The sequence below is a fragment of the Antechinus flavipes genome, chromosome 3 (assembly GCF_016432865.1).
Source record: "Antechinus flavipes isolate AdamAnt ecotype Samford, QLD, Australia chromosome 3, AdamAnt_v2, whole genome shotgun sequence".
NCBI classification, from domain to species: Eukaryota; Metazoa; Chordata; class Mammalia; order Dasyuromorphia; family Dasyuridae; genus Antechinus; species Antechinus flavipes.
Genome location: NC_067400.1, coordinates 407,459,070 through 407,486,783, shown reverse-complemented (window position 1 = coordinate 407,486,783; position 27,714 = coordinate 407,459,070). Strand labels below are relative to the sequence as shown.

Sequence of the window (27,714 nt, the reverse complement as noted above, 5' to 3'; positions counted from 1 at the left end):
ATGGTCTTGAGCAAGTCACATAACTTTTGAGACTATGCATTAAGATTCAGGGTCAACCTGCCTTAATAGAAAAGAACTCCCTATACCAATGAAATCACAAGTTTGATTAAAGAAAAGTTTGGGTGCTGGCTTAGGTGACACAGTGCTGGCCTGGAGTCAGGAAGAATTCATCTTCATAAGTTGAAATCTGGTCTCAGACATTTATTAGCCAGTTGATCTGGCCTCATCACTTGATTCTTTTGCCTCAGTTTCCTTATCTTTAAAGTGAACTGAAGAAGGAAATGGCAAACCACTCCACTTTGCCAAGAAAACATATTTCTATCCTATCAGTGAGACAGAGTCAGTACTGAAAATGACCAAGCAACCACAATTCCTAAGGATCTAATGGTATCATGAAATAGTAGTCACTTAATAAAAGTGATAGTTGAATTGAAATGAAAATCATGATGAAGTGAAAAAGAGTTCTGCAATAGAAAAGCTAAGGTTGAAACTTGCCTCTTGATTCTTACTACTTGTGTTATTACCAATCCTCTCTGTGTTTCAATTTCCCTCTTTAAAATGGGGAAAATAACTTTATTTCACATTATAAGGAGCAAATGAAATAAAACATATAAAATACTTTGGAAAACCTTAAAATGCTATTAAAATTTCAACTCCACATTACTAAAAGATTGTGAAAAAATTCAGATACCACACCTATAATAAACTGTCATTATCCCACCATACCCATAGATTACCTCTTGACCAAATTAGAATACTTTTCTACAACCAAGCTCTCAGGAGTCCCTGCAAATGCAAACTTCGGTGCAAACTAAACAGAGAAATAATAGAAAGAGAGTAGGTCTTAGCCCTTTTTTTTGACCCATGTGTCAATTGTCAAGGCTGTGGGGTGTATCATCCATAAAATGTATTGTAACATTTTCATTATCTTTAATATAGATATCATCCCAGCAATTCAAGTTTTTTCCTTCAAAATTTTAATTAATAATCTGAAGACATGTTTTGGTACTGAAGCTTCATTCCTTACATAGAACAGTTAAAGTTAAGTAAGTGTGACTGTCTGTTGAGTAAAGTCCCTACAAGAATGCATGTCTTTTTTTCTATATTGTGAGAAAAGATTAATTAACAGATAATTAAGATAATGGAAGTAATATATAGCAGATGTGGAGCAAGACCTTGTGGAAAATTACTATGGATTAATTCACATGTGATTTGGTCAAAGCAAGTTAGTTGAAAAAAAAATTAAAGCAGTGGACACACGGAAGGACAATCAGTGGCTATTTCCCACACCTGGGGAATAATTTAATCAAGTTTGCTATTGTAAAAGTCAGTGCTTTAAGCTGTTCTATTTTCACAAATAGATAACAATTTTAGGCCTCAATTTGCAACATTTTGCATAGTTAAGGTTTCATGTTAAAATTAACACTTGTTGAATAGCTTAAAATAATTTTACACATACGTATGCATGTGTATATATCTATGTATACTAACATATATGCATATATATGTATACATATTTAACAATAATATGGAAATGTAAAAGTAAAACTCCTTACCTCTTTGATTCATACTAGACATCTCTCAGCTAACAATATAATTAATAGAATGAGTCATATATTATGCTTCCATTAACACTTGCCTTTCAATCAAAATTCATGGCAGAACTATCTTGGTTCTCTTGCTACTCCCTACCCATCCCCTTCCTCTTTAAAAACAATATCAAAGAGACAATGTGGCATAGTAGCTAGTTGGCCTCCAAGCCAAAAGTTCTGGTTAAGTTCTGCCCAGATACATGTTGGCTCTGATACCTTAGGCAACCTTCTTAATCTCTTTGTATTCTATATGGCTGTTTAAAGGTTCTAAGGAGTAGAGAAGGTGCCAACCTATATAAGAAGGTAGGAAGAATTCACTGTTTCTATAAAATCACAAATCTATTCCTCTTAGCCATATAAACTCTTTACCAGAGTTCTTTGTTTTTAAGAAATCTACCTTCTTGACTTTTATTTTTTGGTGGCTAGCAAAAGTTGTAATGAACACATGTTCATTTTATTATATAAAGACAACAAGAAGAAAACTTTAATATAATATAAAGTTGGAAAAATAGATTCTTTGTGATAGTTTTACTGATCTGCAAGCTGCATAATGGGCAGTATGAAATAAGAGATTAAAGAAAATCAGATTTGAGGGGCAGCTAGGTGGTGCAGTGGATAGGGTACCAGCACTGAAGTCAGGAGCGCCTGAGTTAAAATATGACCTTAGATACTTAACACTGCCTAGCTATGTGACCTTGGGCAAGTCACTTGTCACTTAATCCCCAATTGTGAGGGGCTGGGAGGAGAGAGAAAATCATATTTGGAAGCAAAAATGACCTGAGTTACCTAAGTTAAAGAGCTGTCCCTGATACATATGGGATATGAAATTTTGAGCAAGTCACTTAACCTTTTCTAATTAATTAATTTTTGGGGTGGAAGGTTAATGCAATTTGGGCTAATGACTTGCCTAGGATAGCACAGTGTTAATTGCCTAAGACCACAATATGGTCTAAGACCAAAATAACTCATTTCCTCCTGACTCCAGGCCCAGTGCTCTACCCACTGCACCATAAACTTTGCAGCAACTCTCTAATCTGTAAATTACAGATGGAGAGGAATTACAGATGTACAACTGTGGAGGAAGTTTCTAGGCTAAGAGAACAGTTTCCCGCACTGAATAAAATGTATATCTGCATCCTCCCATCTTCCAAGCCAAGGTGATGGGCTAAGGATTGGAAAAATAAAGGCAAAAATGAGTCCCTTTCCTCAAGGAACTCAAGTTCTATAATAGAATATAGTATTCTATAATATTATAAGGAATTTTGTATGGTGATACTTTCTAAATATCTTTTGTATCCATAGTTGTTTTTATATTACCTCCCCTATTAGAATGTGAATTATTTGTGAGTAGGGACTATATTTTTGCCTTTCTTTGAATCCTTAACACAGTGTCTGACACACAGTAGTCACTGAATAAATTCTTGCTGATTCATTAACATTAGGACAAATTTTCATTTTCTATTGATTTAGATAGATAGCTGGATGGATGAAAATCTGACCTACTGACACTAATCTATGTGAAGTTTATGATCTAGGACAATTCTATGAATTTATGTCATTCTTCTGAAGAGTTCATCTAGTATAAATGTTAATCCTAGGTACATTTTCAGGAATTATGTAGTTTTGGTGAAAATCTCCAAGCCTATTTTCTTTAATGTTTCATGTGCACTTTATTTAACTGCCTCCTTCATCATCTTTTTTTAAAAAATTACATCTACTTTTGAAGTTAGAAACTTATTCTCTTTGATTAGAAAATGTGCTTTAGAAGTAGAGGATCAAAATAGGCATTTAAATTTAAATTGCATCTACAGTAAAGGTAGCCTAATCTGTGACCAGTTCTATAAACATATAATAACAATAGTGATAAATCTAATTATGATAACATAGTAATGATTCTAAAGCAAAAAAGAATTAGAAAGAATGTATGTAGCATACAAAGCTCCTATAGAAGTAGACCATGCCAGCCCTTTTCATAGTAGCAAGAAACTGGAAACTGAGAGGATGTCCATCAATTGAAGAATGGCTGAATAAGTTATGATATATGAATGTTATGGAATATTATTATTCTATAACAAACAATGAGCAGGATGATTTTAGAGAGGCCTGGAGAGACTTACATGAACTGATGCTAAGTGAAATGAGCCAAACCAGGAGTTCATTTGTATACAGCAACAACAATATAATTTGATGATCAATTCTGATAGACTTGACTCTTTCCACAATGAGATGATTGAAACCAGTTTCGATGATCTCATAATGGAGAGAGCCATCTTCACCCAGAGAAAGGACTTCAGGAACTGAGTATAGATCATAACATAACATTCTCATTATTTTTGTTGTTGTTCATTTGCATTTTGTTTTCTTCATTTTCTTTCCTTTTTGATCTGATCTTTCTTGTGCAGCAAGATAATTGTACAAATATAGTTACATATATTGGAACTAACACATTTTAACATGCATAACCTATATTGAATTACTTACCATTTAGGGGAGGGGGTTGGGGGAAGGAGGGGAAATTTTGGAATACAAAACTATGCAAAGATCAACACTGAAAAATTATCCATGCATGTATTTTGAAAATAAAAAGCTCTAAGAATTAAAAAAAGAAGCAAGCCATACATGTATAAACTTGTTGATTTATAACTTACCCTTACATGTTTTGGGATCATTTGGATTTTTAACGGGTTGATTTTAAAATATTTATGCACCCTCATAAATGGGTCTATATACCAAATGATCTAATTAAATTGGTAATTTAATTTAATTGAAATCATCTTCTCAAATTACTTAATTAGAATTCAAATACTCAGTATTTATATAGATCTATGAAGTCACCAAGGTGACAGATGGCAGCCATTTCATAATCTGCCTATGTTCTGTAATTTTTGTCTTTGATCTCTAATAATTTTAGAACAGAAGATCCACCTACTTTCACTTGATTTTTCATGATATTGTGATGTTATTTGTGGAGAATTAAAGAAATCTATAGGTAACCAGCTCATATTTCTTGTCATTCATATATTTCTTTGATGGCATCCTTGCTTTTGTCATTTTTTAAAATGTTCATTTTTTGACCATTAAAAATTGCTGTAATACTTTCAATGGGTACACCTGCTCATTTAAAGTTTTAATTTTATTCTAGGTCTTGTTAGACTCATTTTGTTTTAACATATCCCTTCCAATACAGTGAGATATAGTTCATTTGAACTCACTTGTCCTAAGGGTGACAATCATTTTGGGTTCTTTAGTCAGTAGTATTCTATGACTCACAACCAATAGATAACTGAGAGAAACAAAAAAAAGTTTTTGTTTTAGGATAATGTTTGGTATAAGTAAAATAACTTTACAATTTGTCAAAGGTGATCCATAAGTTATCTTCTTCCTGTTCATATCTGGCCTGATTCACAGTGTCTGTCCAAGATATGTATTCTAATGGATAAATCTTGGTTTATCTATCTAGCTGGCCAACATAACCTAGACAACTTGAACTCTTCATCCATTTTGTGTTTATACTATGGATAGTTTTTTTTTTTTGAGTGTTTAATCATAGATACTCTGTAGGAGACAACAGCATTGTAGGATTTGATGCATTTAGTAAAATGCTGTACTCAAATAAAAGCATCAGGAACATCCAGAGGATCCACCAATTATAAGGAATTCCTTTTTGACTTATAAACTTGAAATCGATATTAATTCAGTCCTTTTTAGAGGATAACAATGCATAATCTGATCATCATCTTGATGTCCAGGTAAATTCTGACTGATTTCAAGAAGATATCAAGTCTAAATGAATCCAACAAGGCTGAGAGCAAGACCTGACATTTATTTAATTTCTCAGTTTAGAATTTTGGATATTTTTAAAACTGAAGAGGTATCACCCATAAAAATAGGCAATAATGGCAATTAGAGAGCAACGCAATTTTCTATAAAATCAAATAATCAAATCAAATTGACATACCTATAAATAAAAGTCTGTTCTTCACTCCCCAAATTCAAATTCTGTGTGGTGTCAAGAATACTCTTCCCTAGGCATCATGGCATAATGGGAAGAGCACCAGAATTAGATTGGAGAATTGACTTGGAATCCTACTTAGGCGAATCATTTATGATCTTTGGAAGAGGAAATACATGTAGGAAAGTGGATCTAGTCCATCTGTCCTATTTTACAGATGTATTCCCTCTGGTGGAAAGGAAAATAACATATGAATAGCATAATCTCTTTTTTTTTTTGTTAAAATTTTTTTCTTAGCTTTATTCTATAATGAGGCATTGGAACATCTGTACACACAGCTGCTGCATTCTCCTTTAATTCTTTGGGTTACTTTGAGTTACTAGAAGAACTCAGAAGTACATTTTTTTAAAAAGACACCTTTTTTACATAACTTAGGCTTTCTAAAGTATTGCTGGTACAACTCCAGGGTAATCCTGGCAATTAGAACAAGCATAAAAAAAAACACTAAAAATGGTGATGCTGTCATCACCACCACCACCCTCACCATGGTGTTTACTAACCATGGCCTTGAAACAAGATTTGTGTATGATATGTACAGTGTTTTGAGGACTTTGGAGGAAAGAGTGTGGATAATATTAGGCAAAGAAAAGGAAGCATTATGGGTCTCTGGAGAAGAGAAGGTTCAAAAAAGGTTGTGCAGCTCTAGTCTGAACATGTTCTTGGTACAGACCCAAGCATCATTGACATTCTTCAATAAGAATATCTGAAAACTTTTTTGAAAAGGAATTCCTTAATGGTTCTCATCACCCTTTAGCTGTCTCACAACCACCCCATATATACAGATGTCAGGGATAGTTTAATGGTCCAGTGCCATGATGCTATGTTGTATTTCTAAGTGGAAGGCTAGACACTATCTTTATAATTTTGCTTTGCTTCAGAATTGCCATTCTCATGAAAGGCAAGATGTGTATGATTGTGTGTGTGTCTGTGTATGTATATGTGTAAGCTGGGTCCAAGATGCTCCCCAAACCTCTTGTCTTCCATTTAGGATTCCCCATTCACTAGCAGGACCTGATGGGTTGGCATAATGGCTGCAGGGATGGTAGCAGCATCTGACATAGTTCTGGATTAGCTATCCCCTTGAATGATATAATTTCCAATTTAGAATCCATAAAATTTGTTTTGTTTGTTTTATGTTTGTTTTTGAGACTAGGTATCCCTTTCTTGCTCGGACTGGAAGTACAGCAACTAGTCATGAATTCAGTACTGCTATTGGTTAGCAATGGAGTATCTTTGTTTTTTCTTGGGCAATCTGGTAGTCGCCCCTTATCTCAGTGGCTCAGTGCATTGGTATTGGACTTCAAGTAGACAGCCTCTCAACTTTAACCTACTGCTGTCTAATTTTCTCAAGTTCAAGGTATTCACTAACCTCATCCTACCTTAGTAGCCAGATTCAGTGTGCCAGATTATAATTTTATTTTAAGGGGGAAAAAAGCTTTGGTGAAACAAATGTGAATGAAATATCTGAGTTTTTTGTATTCTTTGTATTCTTTTGTATAGGAAAAAAGTTCTTGTATTTTGAATTTTCTGTTGTGGTTATATATTTATTAATTAAGTAATAAAATTTCCAATTTTCTTAGAAAGATGTAAGGGATATTCTTACTCCAATTCATGTTGAAGCAGCTTATCAACTTGGCCATCATGTGATCAGTACAAGCAACATTGATGGATTTTCACCTCTTCAGCCAATTCTTCAGCAGAAGAAAGAAAAAGATATAATTAAAGAAAAGGTTGGAATATTTTCCTTTATTTTTATTTTTAGTAGAGGCTTTTAGAAATTTCATGGAACTTAAAATGAGGAATTTTTATATGAGTTCTTCCTTTAAAAACATTTATATGTAGTAATTCATATCTTATCTTGTTTACTGATGCTATTCTTATAAAAAAAAAACCTTTTTAAGAATGTTTCCCCTTTTTTATGTTCATATGGTAAAAATAATTAAATATATGAATATGTATATGACACTTTTTATTTACTCTGCTCTATGATGAAAAGATAAAAAGGAACTCAAAGTGGCATTTTTCTGTGATAGAATTATTTGCCTGAGCTCTTGTTCTGGTTTAACAGATCTTTTGTTGGATTCTATCACTCATAGTCATATGGTTTTGTTACTCAGTAATTCCTCTTTTTCAGTTTCATGTTGTGCTTCCCATCTCCATTTCTGTACATTTTTTTTAATGAATCTGATGTTAAGCTCCCTATATTCATTGCTTTTGCTAGTTTGTACAATTTTTTTTTGCATTATTATCAATTCTTTATAGACTCAAATATATACATTTGAGTCTTTACTCTTCAACTACATAAAGATACAGCCAGCTGAATATATTTGGGCAGAATAGTGGCATTAATTAAAACATTTTCATAGCAAATAGAAACTTAGAATTTGAAAGACCTCAAGGAGTCATATAGCCCATATTCATTCTCAGCAGCTAGTACCACAAAAAGCACATCATGGTCATTTTAGATTGGGAAAGCACTTTAGAAGTCATAAAAGTGAACACCTTCATTTTGTAATATAAATAAACTGAGACTCAGAGAGGTAAAGTGACTTGCCCACTTATTTGAAATAAGATTTGAATATATAATTTAATATAATCACTTAAGTGATTATAAATACACTGATTCATTTTTATAGTAACTGAAACAAGGTATCAAGGAAAGGTAACAACTCAGGACAAAAGTCTTTTCTATCTCAGTAAAGATTAAATTCCCTGAGGAGCCTGAACAATTTTTGTTTTTAATTTGTCCAGCTCAGTGGTTAACACATAAGTATTAACTTGAATTAAAAACAAATAAACAAAAACCCAGGCTTCCATCATAGTAATTCCTTCACTTTATTGGGGATGTCTTTTACCTTTTAAGGTTAATTTAGAGTTGCTTTATCTTAATATAAACCTTATATTGCAAATACAAGTAATAAACCACCAGTAAGTTTTGTTTCATTCATTTTCTTGCAATGAGCAGAAATGAATTTAAAAATCTAAAAAAACAAAACAAAACAAAACAAAAAAAACAACAATCACACACTACAAATACACCAAACAAACATTTATCAAGCACTTACTGTATGCCAGCATTCTGCTAATCATTTTCCAAATATCTCAAATTTCACGTTATTGAGTTTGGCTCAATGTTCTAACTTCATCATGGTTGTGTTTATTTTTCTGCTTTGGATTTTTTTTTGTTTGTTTGTTTGTTTGTTTTGGGGGTGAGAGATAGTTGTTCATCCATAGTATTAGCTATTCCTCCTAGTCTGAGGAATTTGATATATTTTCATAAGTGTGTCACTTAGACCTTCTGCCAAGTCATTAATTAAAATTATAAAAAACAAATTAAATACCATTGGGTCAAGCACTGATCTCTAGGTACTCTATAAAAGAATCAAAAATTGATAATAAGCCTTTGATTGCTTCTCTTATGTCGTCTTTTCAGATAACCTTTGCAAGGTTTTGCAGCCGTGAAAATTGTTCTGCTGACCTACAAGTGTCTGCAAAAATTGGATTTCCAAAGTAAGTATTATAAATGTTATGGTTGATCACTGTCAGGATTTGAAGTGTTTTGATTATATAAATATTATGGGTAATTTCACACCAACATTAATAATTCTTTGAAAACTTGAAATACACTAAAGCTTTCTGTAACATGGCCATTTGCTTTTGGTCATATCAAGCACATATTAACTGCTAGGCCTATGATAGATATAGCAATAAGCATAAGATATTCTTTGCTCAGTGCAATTAGGAAGAAAATCAGCGAACTGCCATGTATAAGCAACATATTTGTTGTAGATATTCATTTGTTTCTATTGCATACAAATCTTTGTGATCCCATTTGTGATTTTCTTGGAAATACTGGAATGGTTTACCATATCCTTTTTTACCTCATTTTACATATGAAGAAACAGAGGCAAACAGAATTAAATGACTTTCCCATAAGTCTTCCTACTCTATACCTAGCACCATATACATTATGGCACCACTTAGCTACCAAAGCAAGATGTAGAGAGTATAAATTAGAGAAGATCAACAGAAAGACATTAGTGCTAAAAGGGAGTGAAAACATAGAACATTAGCTGGGATTACAATGTCAGGTCCACTATCCTGCTGATTGTCATGACACTCTAAATACTCAAAGTGCCTATAGATAAACCAAGCTGAAAAGTTTAAATTTAATTTTTCATAAAATAATTAAATACTAAAGGCCATAGTGAAATGGAAATAACACTAGTCTAGGAACTAGGAGGACTTTCTTGATTCAGATATGTTAATAGTTGTGAACTCTTAGGCAAGTCATTTCTTGGTTTATTTATAAAATGAGAATATTATATTAAATAATCTCTTCTGGTTCTAATGCTCAATAATGCTAAATCCCTATTGAATTTGTTGCACATTGCAATCAAGAATTAATTGCCTAATTTATCTAAGAATAATCAAAGGTATTTTTTAAGATATTCATATATTTTAGAGCTATTTCATAACAGGGTAGTAATAATACTGTTTACCTGTGGATAAATATATGCTAAGCCCATTTTACTTTATATATGTATCTGACATCTATGTAATATGTCCTCAGTATTTCCTTTAGATTATTGGGAATATGGTACCAATTAAGTTAAAACACACTGTTCTCCCTTCATCTGAAACATAGAGCCTTACTTCAGATTGTTTCCACTTCTTTTCTCTGCCATATTTATTAAGATCCTGTTGTGATTCAGGTGTGACAAGTAAAACTATCTTAATATTAAGGGAATGGTAGCTGAATGGAATTTCAACCCAGACAATCTATAAGATTTTAGTATTCATGAATTAGTGGGTGAGTGGATGAAAAAAACATCTATTAAGTGCTTACCCCAAGCCAAGCCCTGAGCAAAATGCTGGGAATAGAAAGGAAGGTAAGAAGCTCGCATTCTAAAGGGGAAGTTGGCATACAAATGATTATATAGATGTAAGATATAAACAGCATTAAAAGAATATACCTTAGAGAGAAGACACTAGCAATGGAGGAGTGGGGAATAGGAGAGCTGGAATGGGTGCTGCAAAAGTTGAGATTCGAGTTGATTCATGAAGGAAGACAGAAAAATAAGCAGATGAGGAAGGAGAGCATTTCAGGCATGGGGGACAACCAATAGAATGAAATCGGGAGAAAGTGTGAGGAATAACAAACAGGTCAATATACTTGGATGATAAATTGCATGTGTAGGGAATAAAGTATAAGAAGATTAGTGAGAAAAGAGTAGCTTTGTTTTAAATGACAGAAGATTTTAATTTTGATCCTGGGGCAATAGGAAGCTAGTAGAGGGGTGTGTGTGTGTGTGTGTGTGTGTGTGTGTGTGTGTGTGGTGTGTGGTGTGTGTGTAGGGGGCAGTGGAGTGCTCTGGTCAGAAGTCATTTAGGAAAATCATGTCAGATGTGTGAAAGATAAATAGAAGGGCAGAGGGGCAAGATTTGAGATAAAGACATCAATTAGAAGACTCTGCAGTTCTCTTTGATAATTTTCTGAAAAATAGTATCTAGGCTCTTTTTTTCATCATGTATTTCAGGGAGCCCAATAATCCTTAGATTGTCTCTTCTAGCTTTATTTTCTAGGTTGGTTGTTTTCCCTATTAGGTATTTTCATTTTTTTCTTTTTTTCTTTTTTTCTTTTTTTTTTTTTTTTTTTTTGGTTTTGCTTGACTGATTCTTGTTGCCTTATTAAGTCATTTGTTTCCATTTGTTCAATTCTCAATTTTAGTGTGTTATTTTCTTCATTTACTTTTTTTTTACTTCATTTTGTATTTGTCCAATTGAATTTTTGAATGAATTGTTTTGTTCTGTGGAATTGTGATTGAAGAAAATAAAATATATATGGTCAATGTAAAAGTAGAAACAAGATTTGACAAAAAAAATGGATGTTATGGGAGGAGGATAGAAGATGCTAGGTTGTGATCCTGTGTGACTGAGAAGATGGGGTTGCCTTCCACAGTAACAAACATTGGGAAGAAAGGAGGATTTAATGGAAATATATAAGTTGTGTTTTGGACATGCTGAGTATGAGAGGTCTATAGGATACCAATATGTGAGATGCCCAAAAAGTATTTGGTAATGCAAGACTGGATGTTAGAAGAGAAATTGAGGTTAGATTATATTAGATCTGTGAATCAACTACAAAATGATCACTGAATCTGAGGCAGCTAATGAGATAACCAAACAAGATAATATAGAGAAAAGGTGTGAAGACAGAGCCTGGTGTATGGTCACATTCATGGTTAGTGGATATAAACCTGATACAAAAGATGGAATAGAAGTTAGAGAGGTAAGAGGACAATGAGGAGAAAGTAATGTCATGAAAATCTAGAAGGGAGAGGATACCTAGTATAATTAAGTGCCAAAGGTTGCAGAAAGGTCAAGAGTGATAAAGATTGAGAAAAGACCATTCAACTTGGCAATTAGGAGAGAGCAGTTTAAATTAATCAAGTTAGAAACCAGGTTTCAGAGAGAAGAGAGAAAATGGAACCCCCCCTAAGTGTGAAGGCTCTAAGCTTTTTGAAGTTTTGGAAAGAAGGGGGTGAGTATAGGATCAGAGACAATAGAGATATATATTTTAGGTTAAATAATATGTAAATAGTATAAACATATTTCCTTAAAAATCAGATGAAAAGGGAAAAATCATGAGACAGAAAAAAAAAAAACAAACACAAACAAAAGATAAAAATACTTTTGATCCACATTCAGTCTCCATAGTTCTCTCCCTAGATGAAGATGGCATTTTCCATCGCAAATCTATTAGAATTGCCTTGCATCACTTCATTATTAAAAAGAGCCAAATTCATTACAGTTGATCATCCCATAATCATCTTGTTATTGTGTTCTGATTGCTTCACTCAACATCAGTTCATGTAAGTCTTCCCAGACTTTTTAAAAATCAGCCTGCTCATCATTTCTCATAGAAAAATAATATTGCATCCATGTACCATCATTTATTCAGCCATTCCCCAATTGATGGGCATCTATTCATTTTCCAATTCCTTGCCATAACATAAAAAGTTGCTATAAACATTTTTGTACATGATCTCTTTGGGATATAGACTCATTAGTGACACTGCTGGATCAAAGGGTATGCACACTTTTATAACCCTTTGGGCATAATTCTACCTTGCCCTCCAGAATGGTTAAATCATTTCACAATTCCACCAACAGTGTGTTAGTGTCCCAGTTTTCCCACCCCTAACATTAATCCTTATCTTTTCCTATCATTATCTTAGCCTATCTGAAAGGTGTGAAGTGATACCACAGAAGACAACAGAAATATTAGGATCAAGTAAGAGCTTTTTAAGTAAGACAGTCTCAGGTCTCACGGAGCAAAGGGAAATAAAAGAGGAGAGTTTAGATATAAAAGCTTCATGGTTCTTAGGGTATAGTGGCAGATCACATGAATGTGCCCAGGTATCTAGAGAACACAGTGACACAAAAGATGCTTAAGACTCATGACCATTGGGAAAAGGATATCTAAGACATTCCTTAGTCTTGTCATTTCATTTTATGTTACCAGCAAGATTTGATCAGATTGGGCTACAGGGTTAGGCTAGAATTTGGGGAAAGAACTCTCCATAGTTTGGATCTATCTGCCTTCTGGTTTTGAGTGAAGTGGGGATAGAGTTGGAATTTATAGATATCTACCCATATCTTAAGATCCTTCCTTGCAGTTCCATAAAAGAAACTTACTGTTTCAAATTACATTCATAAACTCAAATTGATCCTCATGTCTTTCACAATGAAAAGAATTGAATATTCTGTAACTGCAGCACAATGAAAATGTATTTGTTTAGGCTTCTGTGTCCTGTTTAGATAAGAAAAGTCTACCTAAGTAATCTAATACATTTAATCATGGGTTTCACTCCTTGTCATGTTTGATTATTCCTCACTATGTATTTCTCAGTGTTTGTTTCATTTCTGTTCTTGATGGTACTTCTGTTGTTAATACTTTCACTGACGGCCTTAAAAATGTTGTGATATTTAACTTTAATGTTTTCTCTAAATTAATTCTCTTTCACTTAAGCCAGGCCTATGTAGCCTTAAGTAACTTGGCATTTTTACCCAGCTCATTACACAGACAATTATTGGAGTTTATTTCTCAGTTATACAAATTGACAAACTACACTATCTGATTCCAGTGAAAATAGCTTTATATCCTCAGTGCCTGATACATAATATATCCGCTCTTTAAGTGAATGATTTTCAACTCTTCTCATCTCATTTTGTCTTTTTCAAGAACATTTTGTCTGCTTCGTATTCTCATCTTCCACTGATCTTCAGCAAGAACAACAGCTGGGCTTGGAAATTCTTTGCTTTGTGTTAGGTCTTCTCCCCACCAAGGCTTTTTTTAAGACTCTATCCTTTAATCATTTTTGGCATTCCCGAATGAAGTCCCTCTAATTGCTCTACAAATTAATAGGGTTGTGAAATATAGAATATGAAAATACAAACAATAATAATGCTTCATATCTAAAGAATTAAAATGCTTTTATTGGAACATCTAATCTATGCATTTATTCTAAACTTAATTAAGCATGTTTTCCTTAACATAAACCACATAGCTTGAGCTTTAAGTCTTATGATAATTTAAATGATAATTCGTAGCTCTTGGAATATTTATATAGCACAATAAAACTAGTTTAGGACTTCTGGGAAATTATAAGCATTAGTTTACAAGTTTATTTAATATTTCTTTAGCATCACTTCCAGCTCTAAATCCCATAGTCTCTGAAATAAACATATTATCATGATTTATTTTGTGATTCCATAGATGGATGATGCTAATATATTGTTTAGTATGTCAATGTGTAAAGGTCACTAAGTCCCACCATGTGTGCTGTTATAAAAGAAGAAAGCACTAGAGCTCTTGTGTTATTTTTGAGTTTAAATGCCTACTTCTGATAGGCATCTGACACTGATTTAAGGTGTTTTCAGGGAAGAGATTCTGATTTCTAGAAACACTCTGACAGAATGCTTTATATATTTAGTAAAGTATAGAACATTTCATACAAGTGTTCTTGTCCCACAAAGGCAACGGAAACACGATGAAAGTCCTAGCCTTATGTTCCACAAATTCTCTTAAATATAATTACATGGGCACTAATGGTATTTATGTGCCCTACAGCCATAAACCTGTTTTAATCAAATACATTTACTCAGTGAAGAGTATCAGTTTCTGAAAACATCAGAAATGGACTTAATCCTGTATCAAATGATATTGAATCTATAAAAAAAAACTAACATCTGACACATATAAGGTGTTATATTAATGCTTATTTCTTCCCATATTGTATACTTTACCACTGTAATGCCCTATAATTCATTCCCTGGTTAATTTGAGCCCTCTTACTGAACATCTCCTTTGTACATGTGATGAATTACATTTAGAGGCTCTTAGGCTGTCAAAGAGACGTGGCTAAATGCTACATGACTAAAAATATAAATTCAACAACAGGTATTAACACTATACCATTAAAATTTGAGCATTCTGTGGGAATTGTACAGCACTAAATGCTTTGGTGACAGTCTCTTATGTTAGAAGAGGAAAGAAGATAGTTTTTTTTTTTTTTTGGAGTAGTCTCTGAGAGCCAAAGATGTGGAAAGAAATTTAGAGGTCATCTAGCCCATAGCTTCTTAAATTGTGAATCACCATCTGAAATGGGGTCTCATAACTGAATGTGAGGGTTGGGAAATTATGACTTATTGTCAATAAGTGTTTGATTTGTAATATATATATATAATACCTGGGGTCATGTAAAAATTTCTCAGGAGAAAATTGGTCATGAGTGGAAAAACTTTAAGCTACTATGATCTAGCCCACCCCTCTCATTTTACATATAAAGAAGCTGAGGGTAAGAGAAGTTAAATGATTTTACCAGGTGGTAGATACAAAGCTGGGCACAGACTGGGCTCATATTCCAAAATTTGGTGTTTTTCTCGTTACTTTCTCTGTTTCTGATCAGGAGGAAGAAATGGAAGGTAGCCAAAAGAATAACTCTCTGATTTACAGGCAGAAAAATAATCTGACTAAACCTATAAATCCTCCTTCTCCATTCTTTTCTTTCCTTCTCTCTTTTGACTGCACAAAGGATTACAATTAATATAACCTTCCCTCAATGAAGTGCCCATCTAATGCCAGTTAACTCACTTACCTCACTTAGCAATTCACCTTTCACATGTGTTACTTGTTTATGATTAGCAAGTAAGTGAAAAGAGAATATAGGCACACATATTTTTCTACAGCTCAAGTCTTTTGAGCTCAAGAATCAGGAATTTTTTTTTAACTCAAATAAATGTGTTGTATACCTTGACACAGCAAAGTGTGAGATATCACCCTCACATTACCTTTTGTCTTAGTATCTTGATTAAAAACTATTTAACTGTGAAGTACTAATCTATTTTGTCTAGATAGTGCATATTCATTATACAGAAGCTCAGGAAAGATTTCTTTCCAAATAAGACATCCATTCCATTCATTCAGCTCAGAGCAGTTAAAAGATAGGAGAGCAGAAATCCATCTCCCTTTTTTTCCCCACTAACCCCCACCTGAACCCTGTGCTTATTAAGTTATGATTCTGTATGTACACAGTACCTTGCTTTGTTTAAACTTCTAGGATCTAGTTGGCTTGGTAAATTTCAAGTATGCATTATGCATGTCTTAATGAAGAATGAAATATGATTACCAGGGAAAAGCTCGAGTGCCGCTTTGTCACACTCCCAGATGTGCACCTGGTGCTTTATTGTATCTCCTGGAGTAAGCTGGTGGGCATCTTTCTGATGGCTTCTTGTTAAAGAATCAAGATGCAGAAAGATATAGAACCTCTCCCCCCCATAAAAAAGGATGGATAGAAGAGTAATTATGGTAATGTGTTAAAATAGCTTTAAAAATGTAAAGGAAACCTAAGCTCCAGCTCCTGAAATGTTAACATTGTGTTTTTCTTTAATTTGCTGTTGTCTTGGAACCTCGCTGTTTATGCAGTGCTTTCACCTTCTGCTGTTTGTCTAAGTGCCAACTTCTTTCCCAAAGGTGTTTAGTGACTAATGCTTTGGTTAGCAGCCAGAATATTTTATAAATGTCTATTTCTAGGCAGCTCTTCCACAAGTCTTAATTAAACTTTAATGTCAAATGAAAGTTTACTTTTAGAACCTCTTAGGTTCCTTCATTTGTAACATGATTACATACTAGGAGGGGAAATTGGGAGACTCTGATGTCCCCTCACATTTCCTCTGTCCTTTTTAACTCAGCTCCTCTGCTTAGCAGCTATAGCTCTGAGAGACAAAGGCTTGCAAATAAAAGTCAAATTGACAAACCTTTCTCTAGAGTTGGGACAATAGTGTAACTCTTGCTTAATCTGTTTCCTTCACCCTGAAGCGATAGCTATAGGCTTTTTTTCTTAAATAATATTAGTACTTTAAATGATTATTTTTATATAGTGCATTTTACTAACAGTGAACCAAAGTGGTGGTTTTCCTTCCTGTGTTTCCTCACCTGCTCCCTGTTCCCCTCCCCCTAAGGATTCAGGAATTGTCAGTTGAGAATTTTCTGTACTTACAGCTTCAGAGGATGAATTGTTTCACCTTTTTGGAGCTAAAATGGGAGAATTAAGGAGAATGAAAATGTATTTTAGAACAAAGCTTGTATTATAGACTAACAATTCCAGAATGGGTCGTATCTAAGTATTATTTTTGCTAGCATATTTATTCTGCAGCTAATTCTGGCCATAACTTAGACTGTTCTATATAGAATGTGAAATTTTTTTATATTATACTAATTAAAATAAGTGAAATACTTCATTTTAATACAATTTGTCATCTTTTTTTAATGGCATTGCTAGAACATTTCATATGAAATTAGGCTGAAGTTAAAAGATTGTAGATCATATGAAAGGTAGTTTTATTATTTTTTTTAACTTCTGAAGTATTATTTGATTTGTTTATTAGATCATATTGGTTATAATACTGATAAATTAGCAATTGATTTAGTAATATGTATATAAGTATAGGTATGTGTGGTTGAAAGATAAGTAAAACATTTGTTTTGGGCTTTACAATATATGAGGTATAAAAACTGGGCTAAGCACTCAAAATAGAAAATACAGGCAAAAAAGACAATCCCTACCAATGAGACTTGCTAAACTTTAAAATGTTATATACACATTAGCTATTATTACCACAGCTCATTATGCATATACAATAAATTTTAAAAGTTTTGAATTTTCCAGTTTCACAGAAGCAAAATACTTTTTAAAGTTATTAAAAATGCAAAAGATAAAGAATTTATTAAATGGAAAATAAATTGGTGTGATTTTATCCAATAAAATATTTTGCTTATATGACAAATCTAAAGGAAGCTAGGTGGTGTAGTGGATAGACCACCAACCCTGAAGTCAGCTACTGTGTAACCCTGGGAAAGTCACAAATCCAATTGACTTAGCAAAAATAAGTAAAGGATAAATCTCTTATATCCGTTTGAAAATTTAGCTGATGAAAGAATTATTGATTATAGGAATTTGGGCTTAAAACATGCCATATTAAAGATTGTTTCACTACTAGAATATTTTCCATATATTAATTCATATTAATGTTTAAAGCATATTAGGTGGTAGGATTTAACACTCTTAAAAATGGAACTGAACTAATATTGAATTATTTTTAGGCCACATGAAAACAAAAATTATCTTGCAGTTGGAAGTATGAAGACATTAATGTTGAATGTTTCATTGACTAATGCTGGAGATGATGCATATGATACAACTTTACACATTCACCTACCCAAAGGTCTCTACTTCATTAAAATTTTAGAACTGGTAAGGAATAAATTGCAAAGTATATAGATTCTTTAAATTATTACTAAATATTTCTCAGTTAAAGTATGTAACTTGCCTCATACTTGCTCTCAAGAGTGTAATTAATATTTCCAAATATTTGGAAATGAAATTCAGCTTTGTGTTTTAGCTAATCCACATTTATGTCAGTATCTGAGCTTGACAAAGTACAAAATGCAATCTGAGAAGGCCTCAACAAATTAAGTGAAGAATCAGTTAAAAACCATTAGGGGATATGTCCAGGAAGAATAACAAAAGTAGTAGAAATTGACTAAGTAGGTATTTGACATCAAGGAGGTCTAGTTGGAGACAGCAGATGGATGTCTTCATAGTGGCTGAAACCCACATATTGCCTTAATCAGAGAGTGTGGTGATATCCTGGTAGAGCATTAGCCAGACATGTGGTTTTTAACAGGTGACATAGTCCAGGGCATAGAAATTGTGCTTTGGGGGCAATAGTCAAGTCTCTAAAAAGTACAAAAAGAACAAGATGAAACATAATTTTATCTTGTTCCACAAAGTAGAATATTAAGACAAGAACATTAGCACAGAAAACAAATTGGGGACCTAGTTACTGGGACAGCAGTAATGGACAAGACAAGGGCCCCAATTGCTAGAACTAAGGTAGCCTTTTGAGGTAAAGACTGACAGTACTCAATCATTTGAATTACGGATCCACAGATTCTAATCTTTACTCCTTCTGAAGTGCTTGATTATCACAAAGTCCTGGTCAAGAATTAAGAGTGGACAAAGGTCTAAGTCTTCAAATACCCTGATCTAAAATATCAAAACATGTGACATGTTAATATTATTTAGTCCCCAAATAACCAGAGTTTTAAACCCTCATTATTTTTTTCTATTTCACAATCACAGCTCAAATACAATGACTGATAAGGGAGTAATATTTTGTAGCCAATTCCATAAACTTTCTAAAAAATGAATCCATAAATAAGCAGGGTGTCACACAGAAGTGGACCACCAGATTAGAGAGTTGGGAATTGTGTTCATGTATATGTGGGAAGATTGACAGAATTTTGGGCAATGTTTAGCAGAAAGCAAGGGAATTGTTTTTGTTTTTAATTTAGTACTCAAACTAAACAGGAAATGTCCCTCTAGGAAAGGTAGAAATATATTCAAATATGGGATTTTATAAAAGAATGTTTAAAAACCTTAATAAACTAAAATCTTCCCTATTTTTGATTCCCATCCCCCAATATTAGGAAGAAAAACAAGTGTACTGTGAAGTAACAGACAATTTGGGTGTAGTGAAACTTGTCTGCAAGGTTGGTCATATATACATGGATCATCTTTCAAAGGTAAACTTTTTTTTTGTTTTGTTTTGAACCCTATATGCAACACAGGCATAAAAAGAGGCATAACATTTTGTTATTAAAAATGACAAAAGGAAAATTGATCAATTATGGATTGTTATGGACTTGAAAACCTGATAAAACTCTTGTGAGAATTAACTGTAAGAGTTTTTACTATATGCTTGAATTGTGAGAAATTTAATAAAACATTCTTTACTGTTTTGTTGGTCGTTTTTTGCTGAAGACAGTACAATGTTTGGGCATTGACAGATGGGACTTTGAAAATACTTCAGTAATTGCCTTTTCTTTTTCTGCTACATATTTTATTTACTGTTGTTGAACAACAGAATTCATATTTCTTCCAAAATCTTAGGATATCTCATTTTCTAAGACTATTTGCTTTTATTCTAAGTGTAGGGCTTTCTTGTGAATGTTTTCTCATCTACATAGTTTTATTTTTCTTGTCATCAAATACGCTATTTGTCATGTGTCACATAAAGGTAATATTAAAAATAATAAAAGATTTGTTCTATGCTCCACATAACTGAGAAATTTAAATTAATTTTAAAAAATTTAGTTTAGATGAGAAAACTTTATTTGATGTGTTTAATGTCCCTCTTTATCTACATTTTTCCCTCTACTTTATCTGCAACTATTGGAATGTGGAAAATTGTTTATTCAAAATTCTGCTTTTTTATAGGAAAATCTTAGTTTTCTCCTGGATGCAAGTTCACTTAGCAAAGCAGAAGATGATCTCATCATTACAATTAATGCTACCTGGTAAATTTTACTTAAAAATTATTGTTGTACTTAGTGAAAAGTATGTGTAGCATTCTAAGGATTAGGGATGGAGACATGAGGAGCATGACATTTTCATTTTGGGTCAAAAAGAAAATATTCTTAATTATTTCATTTATCCGGAAACTGAATTAACAAAAAAATCAAAGAATAACTATTGAAATAATTAGTACAAATTCTTGTCAACACCATCATAAAAATAATGGCCACATCTGTAATTAAAAACAAAAGGTGTTATTTAAACAAACCACAAGATATATGTAATGTAATATATATATATATATATATATATTAATTCTCTCTAGAGAAAATTTGCATTTTAAGAATTCTAACAGGATTTTTAATTTGATTCTCTAGTGAAAATGAATGGGACATGGACAGTCTGTTGGATAATAATATAACTTTAAGAATACCCCTGAAGTATGAGATTATGCTAAATGTTCATGGGTAAGTTAATAATGAACCACCATTTTAGTCTTAAAGGTAATCCTTTTCAATTCCCCTACCTATATTTTGAGATTAAAAATCACTAGTACATTTTCATTCCTGACACAATCCCTTTGGCATTATCAGCCCTTATGTGGTTATTTGCCATTTTTAGTCCAGTACATATTTACTGATGTAACAAATTCCTCATAATGCACATCTAGGGCTAATTAATAATTCCTGCTAGGAATCTCAACAGCCTCGTATCAAAGAAATCTTAACCCTGCCACCAGTATAATGGGATGAATGATGGTGGATCTTCCTTATTACCTTCTCACTACATTAAGTAGAGAGGCTGACTGTGCATGTGAAGAATATAGATGTAACTTCTTATCAGATTGGGAACTTCTAAGAAATATTCTAAGCAGGGTGTCCCTCTTCTGCCCTTTGACTCCTGTGAACCTGCTGGCTTTATAGACAAGATACAGGAACTGAGGCTTTCCTGATTTCCCAAGATTTCAGTATGTTGTTTTTTTTTTTTGAAATCACCAGGTTTTTAACCTGATATTGGTAAATTGTATTTTAATAATTTATTTTGGTATAATTTATTTACTTTGTAATTTTTGTGTTTTATGTGTTGAAAAACATTATTCTGAGAAGAAATCTACAGGTATCATTGACTATTAAAGAGGTACATCTCACAAAAAAGGTTAAGAAAAAGGGAAAAATGTGGAATTAGAATTTGTGTTTCCCTGGCCTTAAATGGTGGCAAAGTGGATTGGTGAAAGTTATTTCAGGTTTTTGGTTCCCTTTGTGTTTTAAAACTAGAAAACATTAAAAATGCAATCATTGCATAAATTTAAAGCAAGCATACTGGGTTATAGCCATTTTGTCCTTTGTTATCTAAACCATTACATGGAGTTTTCTGTACAATTCAGAGAGAATTGTACTATATTATATATATATATATATAATATACTATAATATATATTAATATATATTACTAACTATATTCAAAAGACAGCATCTTAAGTTGATGTCTACTCTTCAGTGCAAGAATCATTCAGTTCTGAGCTTTTAGGATTCTATGAAATATAAAAGAGTGGTTAAAGTTTTTATTAGTACATTGTCAAGAAAGCAAGATTTGAGTCTAATATTTCCCAAGTTTGCATGTAGTAGGCACCCTGGTCCTGAATGTCCACATTTGATTTTTCTAAAAGAAACTCTATTTTATTTATATGAATAAATGAATTAAATAGCATTTATTAAGAACTTAATATGTATTAACCTCTAGAGATATAGATGTAAAGTTAAAGATAGTCCATGCTCTCAAAAGCTCCATAGTATGGAGGATATAGAATACACAAGTAAGTTCAGCTTCAGGGCAAATGGTAAGACCTGTTTGTTGTTGTTGCTGTTGTTGTTTTGTTTTGGCAAAAGGAATAGAGGGAGTTAAAAGTTTAACAAGAAGGCAGGTTTTTCTGTAGGTCATGCAGTCTAGATGATTTCTTCCTATGGTTTCAAAACCTAGATGGTAAAGGAGGAAGGTTTAGTGGAAATAAAAGGAGGAAATGTGCCTCTAGTTCTGGCTCATTAAAGCAGAAAGTAACTGATAATGTTGGAAGAAGAAAGGATGCAGAGTAATTCTGTTGAGAATGGTATTCTCTCAAAGATGATATACGTCAAGTTAATTATAATCAGTGTAAAATTTTTAGGCAGATAGAAATCACTATATGTTTCTTAACTCCTCTAAGAATATTGGATTCATAGAGAAAAGTCAATTTTAATATGGTACCAAAATAATACATTTGATAATTTTTGTTTGTTTTTTAAATTATTTTAATCAGATTTGTAACACCAGCCTCATTTATTTATGGACCAAGTGAGGAAAATGAACCTGAAGCTTGTATGATGGAGAAAATCAATTTTACTTTCCATGTAAGATTTTATTTTCCATAAGAGAAAATTCTGTTGTAAAAATGTTTATATCAAATTCAGAATTTATTTTTGACTTATTATCATAGAAAGCTTTACTTTTATCAGTCTGTTAGACCAAGGAGGGTAATAACAACAGATGGAAGAAAGCAACTTAGTATTTTTATTTTGAGGATGTAGTTCCTAAAGAGGAAAATAAGTTTGGTAACTGAGACCAAAGCCAGGTAATGGTGGTATGGACTGAAGCTAATTTAAAAAAAAAACAGGCTAGAAACTTTGAAGTCAAAAAAAATTGGGGTTTTGATTACTCTTTGCCAAATAATAATAGCTGACATAGCACTTGAAGGTTTGCACATATCCATCTTTTATCCTCCTAACACCTCATTGAGAAGCAAAGGTTTCTAATATTATCATTTTCCTTCTGCAGATGTAGAAACTAAGGCTCAGAGAGGCTAAGGGACTTCTTCATGGATACACAACTGATGAGTGACAGAGACCTATACAAACCCAATACTCTGCCTTGACACTAGAATGCCTCTCATACACATTAGTGATTTTTGACCTTTAACCTATATCCAAGCATTTTTCAAGAGTATTACAAAAAGAACATCACATTTCACAGATTAGAAAGAAGACCTGTCCCTATTAGAGAGATTTGATTTGTTTTTGGATCATTAGGATATATATGGGTAGCCAGTCAGTCTATAGATATTGATTATTCATTCATTTATTGACTGATCATTTCTAGCATTCCTGTCATTACGCAAAACCAATATTATAGTATCTTAAGGCTGAAAAAAATCTTTGACAAAAACTATCAACTTCAGCTGATAAATTATTACAGAATTTGTGTGTTTAATGATATCTAATCACTAAATTCTTAACACCTACTTTTTTTTTTTCCAAGCACATTAATGTTGAGGGTATCTCTTTAGAACAGAATTGCTGAAACCATTAAAAAATGATTTATTATAGCGATTGAAAGTAAAGCTACATTTCTTTATTCCTGGCAGTTTATTTTCTCATGGCTTCAAGTACATCATGAACAGAGATTGCAGTCTCTGAAGCTTAATTGAGTTGCTAAAAAAGGAAGCATTAGGATTTAGGCATATAGAATAAAGGAGAAAGGAAATTCAATAAAGCAAGTATTTACTGAATATCTCCTTTGTGCCCTGCATTGTGCCAGACACTGAGGAAACAAAGTAAAAAATGAAAATAATCTGTGCTTTCAAGGAACATACATTCAATTGAATTGAAACTATTGTATACGATGTGAAATTCTCTTATCTATAGAGAGTTTTTTTGTATGTACCATGAAAAGAAAATGATCACAAGTGAATTTATATTATTATAAATGTCAAAAGAGAAGCCACTTCGAGAAGATGATAGGATCTAGAGAAAAGAGTACTGGGTTTGAATCCCCCCTAATCCTCTCTGTCTCTGTCTCCCTCTTCTTTTTCCTCTCTCCCCCTTCTTCCTTCCCTTCGTCTCTCCTCCCTCACTTCTCCCTTTCTCTTTTTCTCCCTCTCTCCCTCTCCTTTTTCTATCTCTCTCCCCCTATTCCTACCCTTCTTTCAGTTTCTATCTACCTTCCCTTCCATTTTCTGGCAATCAAGATTAAGTGAATTGCCCAAGGTCACACAGTAAGTATCTGAGGCCAAATTTGAAATCAGATCCTCTTAACTCTTGAACTGGTATTCCATCCACTATATCATCTAGCTGCCCTCTGCCTCTTCTTTTAATAGCTTTGCGATATTAGGCAACTTACTTAACTTCTCTCAACATGTTTTGACTTCTGTAAAATGGAGATGATAGTATTCAGTTTATTTATTTCATAAGATTATGAAGTACAAATAAGATAATGTGTAAAGCACTTTCTAAACATTAAAGTACCTTGTAAATGTCAGCAATTGTATGGTTTAAAAATCGTCCTAGTATGTGACCTTAAAACAAAGTATTTCTAAAATTGAAAAACTAATTCTTCCCTTCTTTCCTCATTAGGTTATCAATGCTGGACCTAGCATGGCTCCTAATGTGAGTGTGGAGATCATGATACCTAACTCATTTACCCCATATCACAACAAACTATTCAACATTTTGGATGTCCAGGTATCATGATTTCCCTGTTAAGCTATGTTATGAGTCTCAAAAACTAAAAATAAACTAAGTTCATACTTTATCAGACATGAAACTATCTCTGAAGTAGTTTTTGCTTTTCTTTTTTATTCAATTCTTTTAACTTAGAAAAGGCATATCTGAAGTAATTTCTCTTCATCAAGCATCTTCTACGTTCCAAGTAAATATTTTGTATCATAGGTTGTTATATTACAGCACATAGGTGATATTTGTGTTTACTTTGTAGTTGCTGTTTTGGACTTTGCAAATAACAAAAATATACTTAGGAATACAGTTTTGCATCACTTCTTCCAAATGATTTTTTTGGTGACAAAATTCTCCAGAGAATTTGAATTCCAAATTATCCAGAGAAACAATATATGAAATATACTTAATACAATAAGATGTGCAGTAAGAACTCCACAGAATAAGTTTTTACCATCCTAGCTTTAAGCCAACAAGTAACAAATTATCTTGGCAGATCTTCATTAGGCCTGATTTAGCCCCATATTTTCAATATTTATTCTAATTCTATTGGAGGTATCCTTTTGTCACATTGCCTTCACTTGGGCAAACCTCCATGCCCCTAGACTCAAGAAGACTGTAATCTGTTGGAGAACCAAATTGTTTTTTATTAATCACAGAATAAATTTGAAGCCCTTTATATAAACTTATTGATCTAAAACTAAATGAGTATCATTATATGCTCAAATTTTAAGGATCTTTGAGCAAAAGCAATGTAGAACCAGATACAAAAATTCAAATTATATAGCTCCACCAAAATTCTTCTCTGGTGTCCAATCATGATTCATGATATCAAGATAACTCTGAATTCTGAAAGTTAATGGTTGTAGATCCCAAGTTCTGCCAAGTTGGAAAGCTTTAAGTATAAACCCAGTCACCAAGGAGTCTCATCACTAGATTAACTGCTCACTATCAGGTTAACAACTTAGTAGGAAGAAAAGGCATATTTTATAGTACACACTTTATAGTAACTCAGTCATCTGCTAAGACTTTAAAGATTTGTGATCCACATTTATGAAAATAGTTATCAGCCTGAGGAAAGATGAATCTTTATAAATTTATTAAGTATAGCAGTTTTTACTAATATGAAAAATAATGCAATAATAACTTTTCTACCTTGCTTTTTTAGACAACAGCTGGAAAATGTGATTTTGATGATTATCAAAGGGTGTGCACTTTATCACAAGAAAAGAGAAAAATTGAACCACTAAAAGATATAGTCAATTTCTTTTCAAAGACTGACAAAAGGCTGATGGTAAGGTTACAGTAATTCAATGGATTTATTAGTTTTTGATCTTCAGGTTCCTTAATAATAATAGTTATTAAAATACTGTTTTAACCATAGAATCTTTAACATTGACCTGAAGTGGGCATATGACCAAGTGTGTAGTTAATTACAATGATATTTCAAATGATGAGATAAATCTTTTTAGAAGAACCAAGCTGATAAGATATCAACATATGGAATGTATAGACACTAAGACCTGAGGTTGGACATCCATATTGCAAATTCATTATCAGTGAATATCTTCCCAGAAACCATCTTGTGCTTATATAACTAAGAACTTTACTGAAGTTTTAATGTCTCACCCTTTTTATTATTCTCCTATATCATAAAAAACTAGGCCAAGGAAAAGGACTGTTTAGTAGATGAAGTTAGTTTTGCACCAAGTTGTGCTATAGGCCCTTCATCTTTAGCCTAGCCCTATCAGGTTTTGGTTGATTGTTTAGCCTCTGTTACATTATTAAAATTTTCTTTTTATCAGACTTTTATGTGTAGTCTGAAGAAAAGATATTTTAAATAATGTAACATGCATACACATATACATACATATACATGCATTTGCATATTACACACAGCAAAAAGATTGCCTTATGTCTGCTATGTTTTAAGTGCTGTAATTATATTTATATATATGTATATATATATATATAATATAAAATGTTATTTAGATAGACATTCTGATTCTGAAACTTCAAGTTTCATTGCAAAGGATGAGAAACAGACATTTGTGTTTTATTTATTCTGAGCTATGACTTTCACTTATAATACTGTTGTGTTAACTTACTTAAAATGTGAGAAACATTCAACTTAATACTTTTGTGTTGTTTTCTTGTTTTTTTTAGTACTGTCTAAAAAATGATCTACATTGTTTAGTTTTCTCCTGCAATTTTGGAAAAATGGAAAGTGGAAAAGAAGCCAGTGTCCACATTCATTTGGAAGGTCGACCATTAATTTTAGAAATGGTAAACCTGCATGTGATTTCATATGAATCAATTTTAAAATATTGATATGTAAATTTAACTGAACTTTTTGAGTAAGAGTGTACAGTCTTTTTAGAGTTGAGTACAGTTAAGGTTTGAGTTATTAACTCTAGAGGCAAGAGGAATATAGTTTTCACAGTATTTTAGTGTTGAAAGGGACCTCAGTTGGAAGGGTTGTATCAATCTGATACAACCCATATCTAAAAAAATAATTCACTCTAAAGTATATTCAACAAGTGGTCATATAGGCTTTACTTGAAAACTTCTTAAATTCTTAAGCTGCTCTCTGTAACAAATTGAGTGGGCTGCTTTGGTAGCCACATAATTCAGGCCAAGAAATTAAGAAATAAAGAAGGATTTATTTTGACTAGACTAGTTATACACTTTGATTATACTTTGAT

The 27,714-nt window shown here is 32.7% G+C and overlaps 1 protein-coding gene across 2 annotated transcripts in view; it reads left to right on the top strand.

The window, feature by feature from the left end:
- ITGA4 (integrin subunit alpha 4) overlaps positions 1-27,714 on the top strand; it is a 131,204-nt gene that overhangs the window by 83,634 nt on the left and 19,856 nt on the right. For both annotated transcript variants that reach the window (XM_051986101.1, XM_051986100.1), the window contains exons 16-25: positions 7,185-7,334; positions 9,038-9,114; positions 18,272-18,422; positions 19,661-19,756; positions 20,451-20,530; positions 20,906-20,995; positions 22,822-22,912; positions 24,911-25,018; positions 26,178-26,303; positions 27,176-27,295. In XM_051986101.1, the coding sequence (XP_051842061.1) occupies positions 7,185-7,334; positions 9,038-9,114; positions 18,272-18,422; positions 19,661-19,756; positions 20,451-20,530; positions 20,906-20,995; positions 22,822-22,912; positions 24,911-25,018; positions 26,178-26,303; positions 27,176-27,295 (1,089 nt within the window). The remainder of the gene's footprint in view (positions 1-7,184; positions 7,335-9,037; positions 9,115-18,271; positions 18,423-19,660; positions 19,757-20,450; positions 20,531-20,905; positions 20,996-22,821; positions 22,913-24,910; positions 25,019-26,177; positions 26,304-27,175; positions 27,296-27,714) is intronic.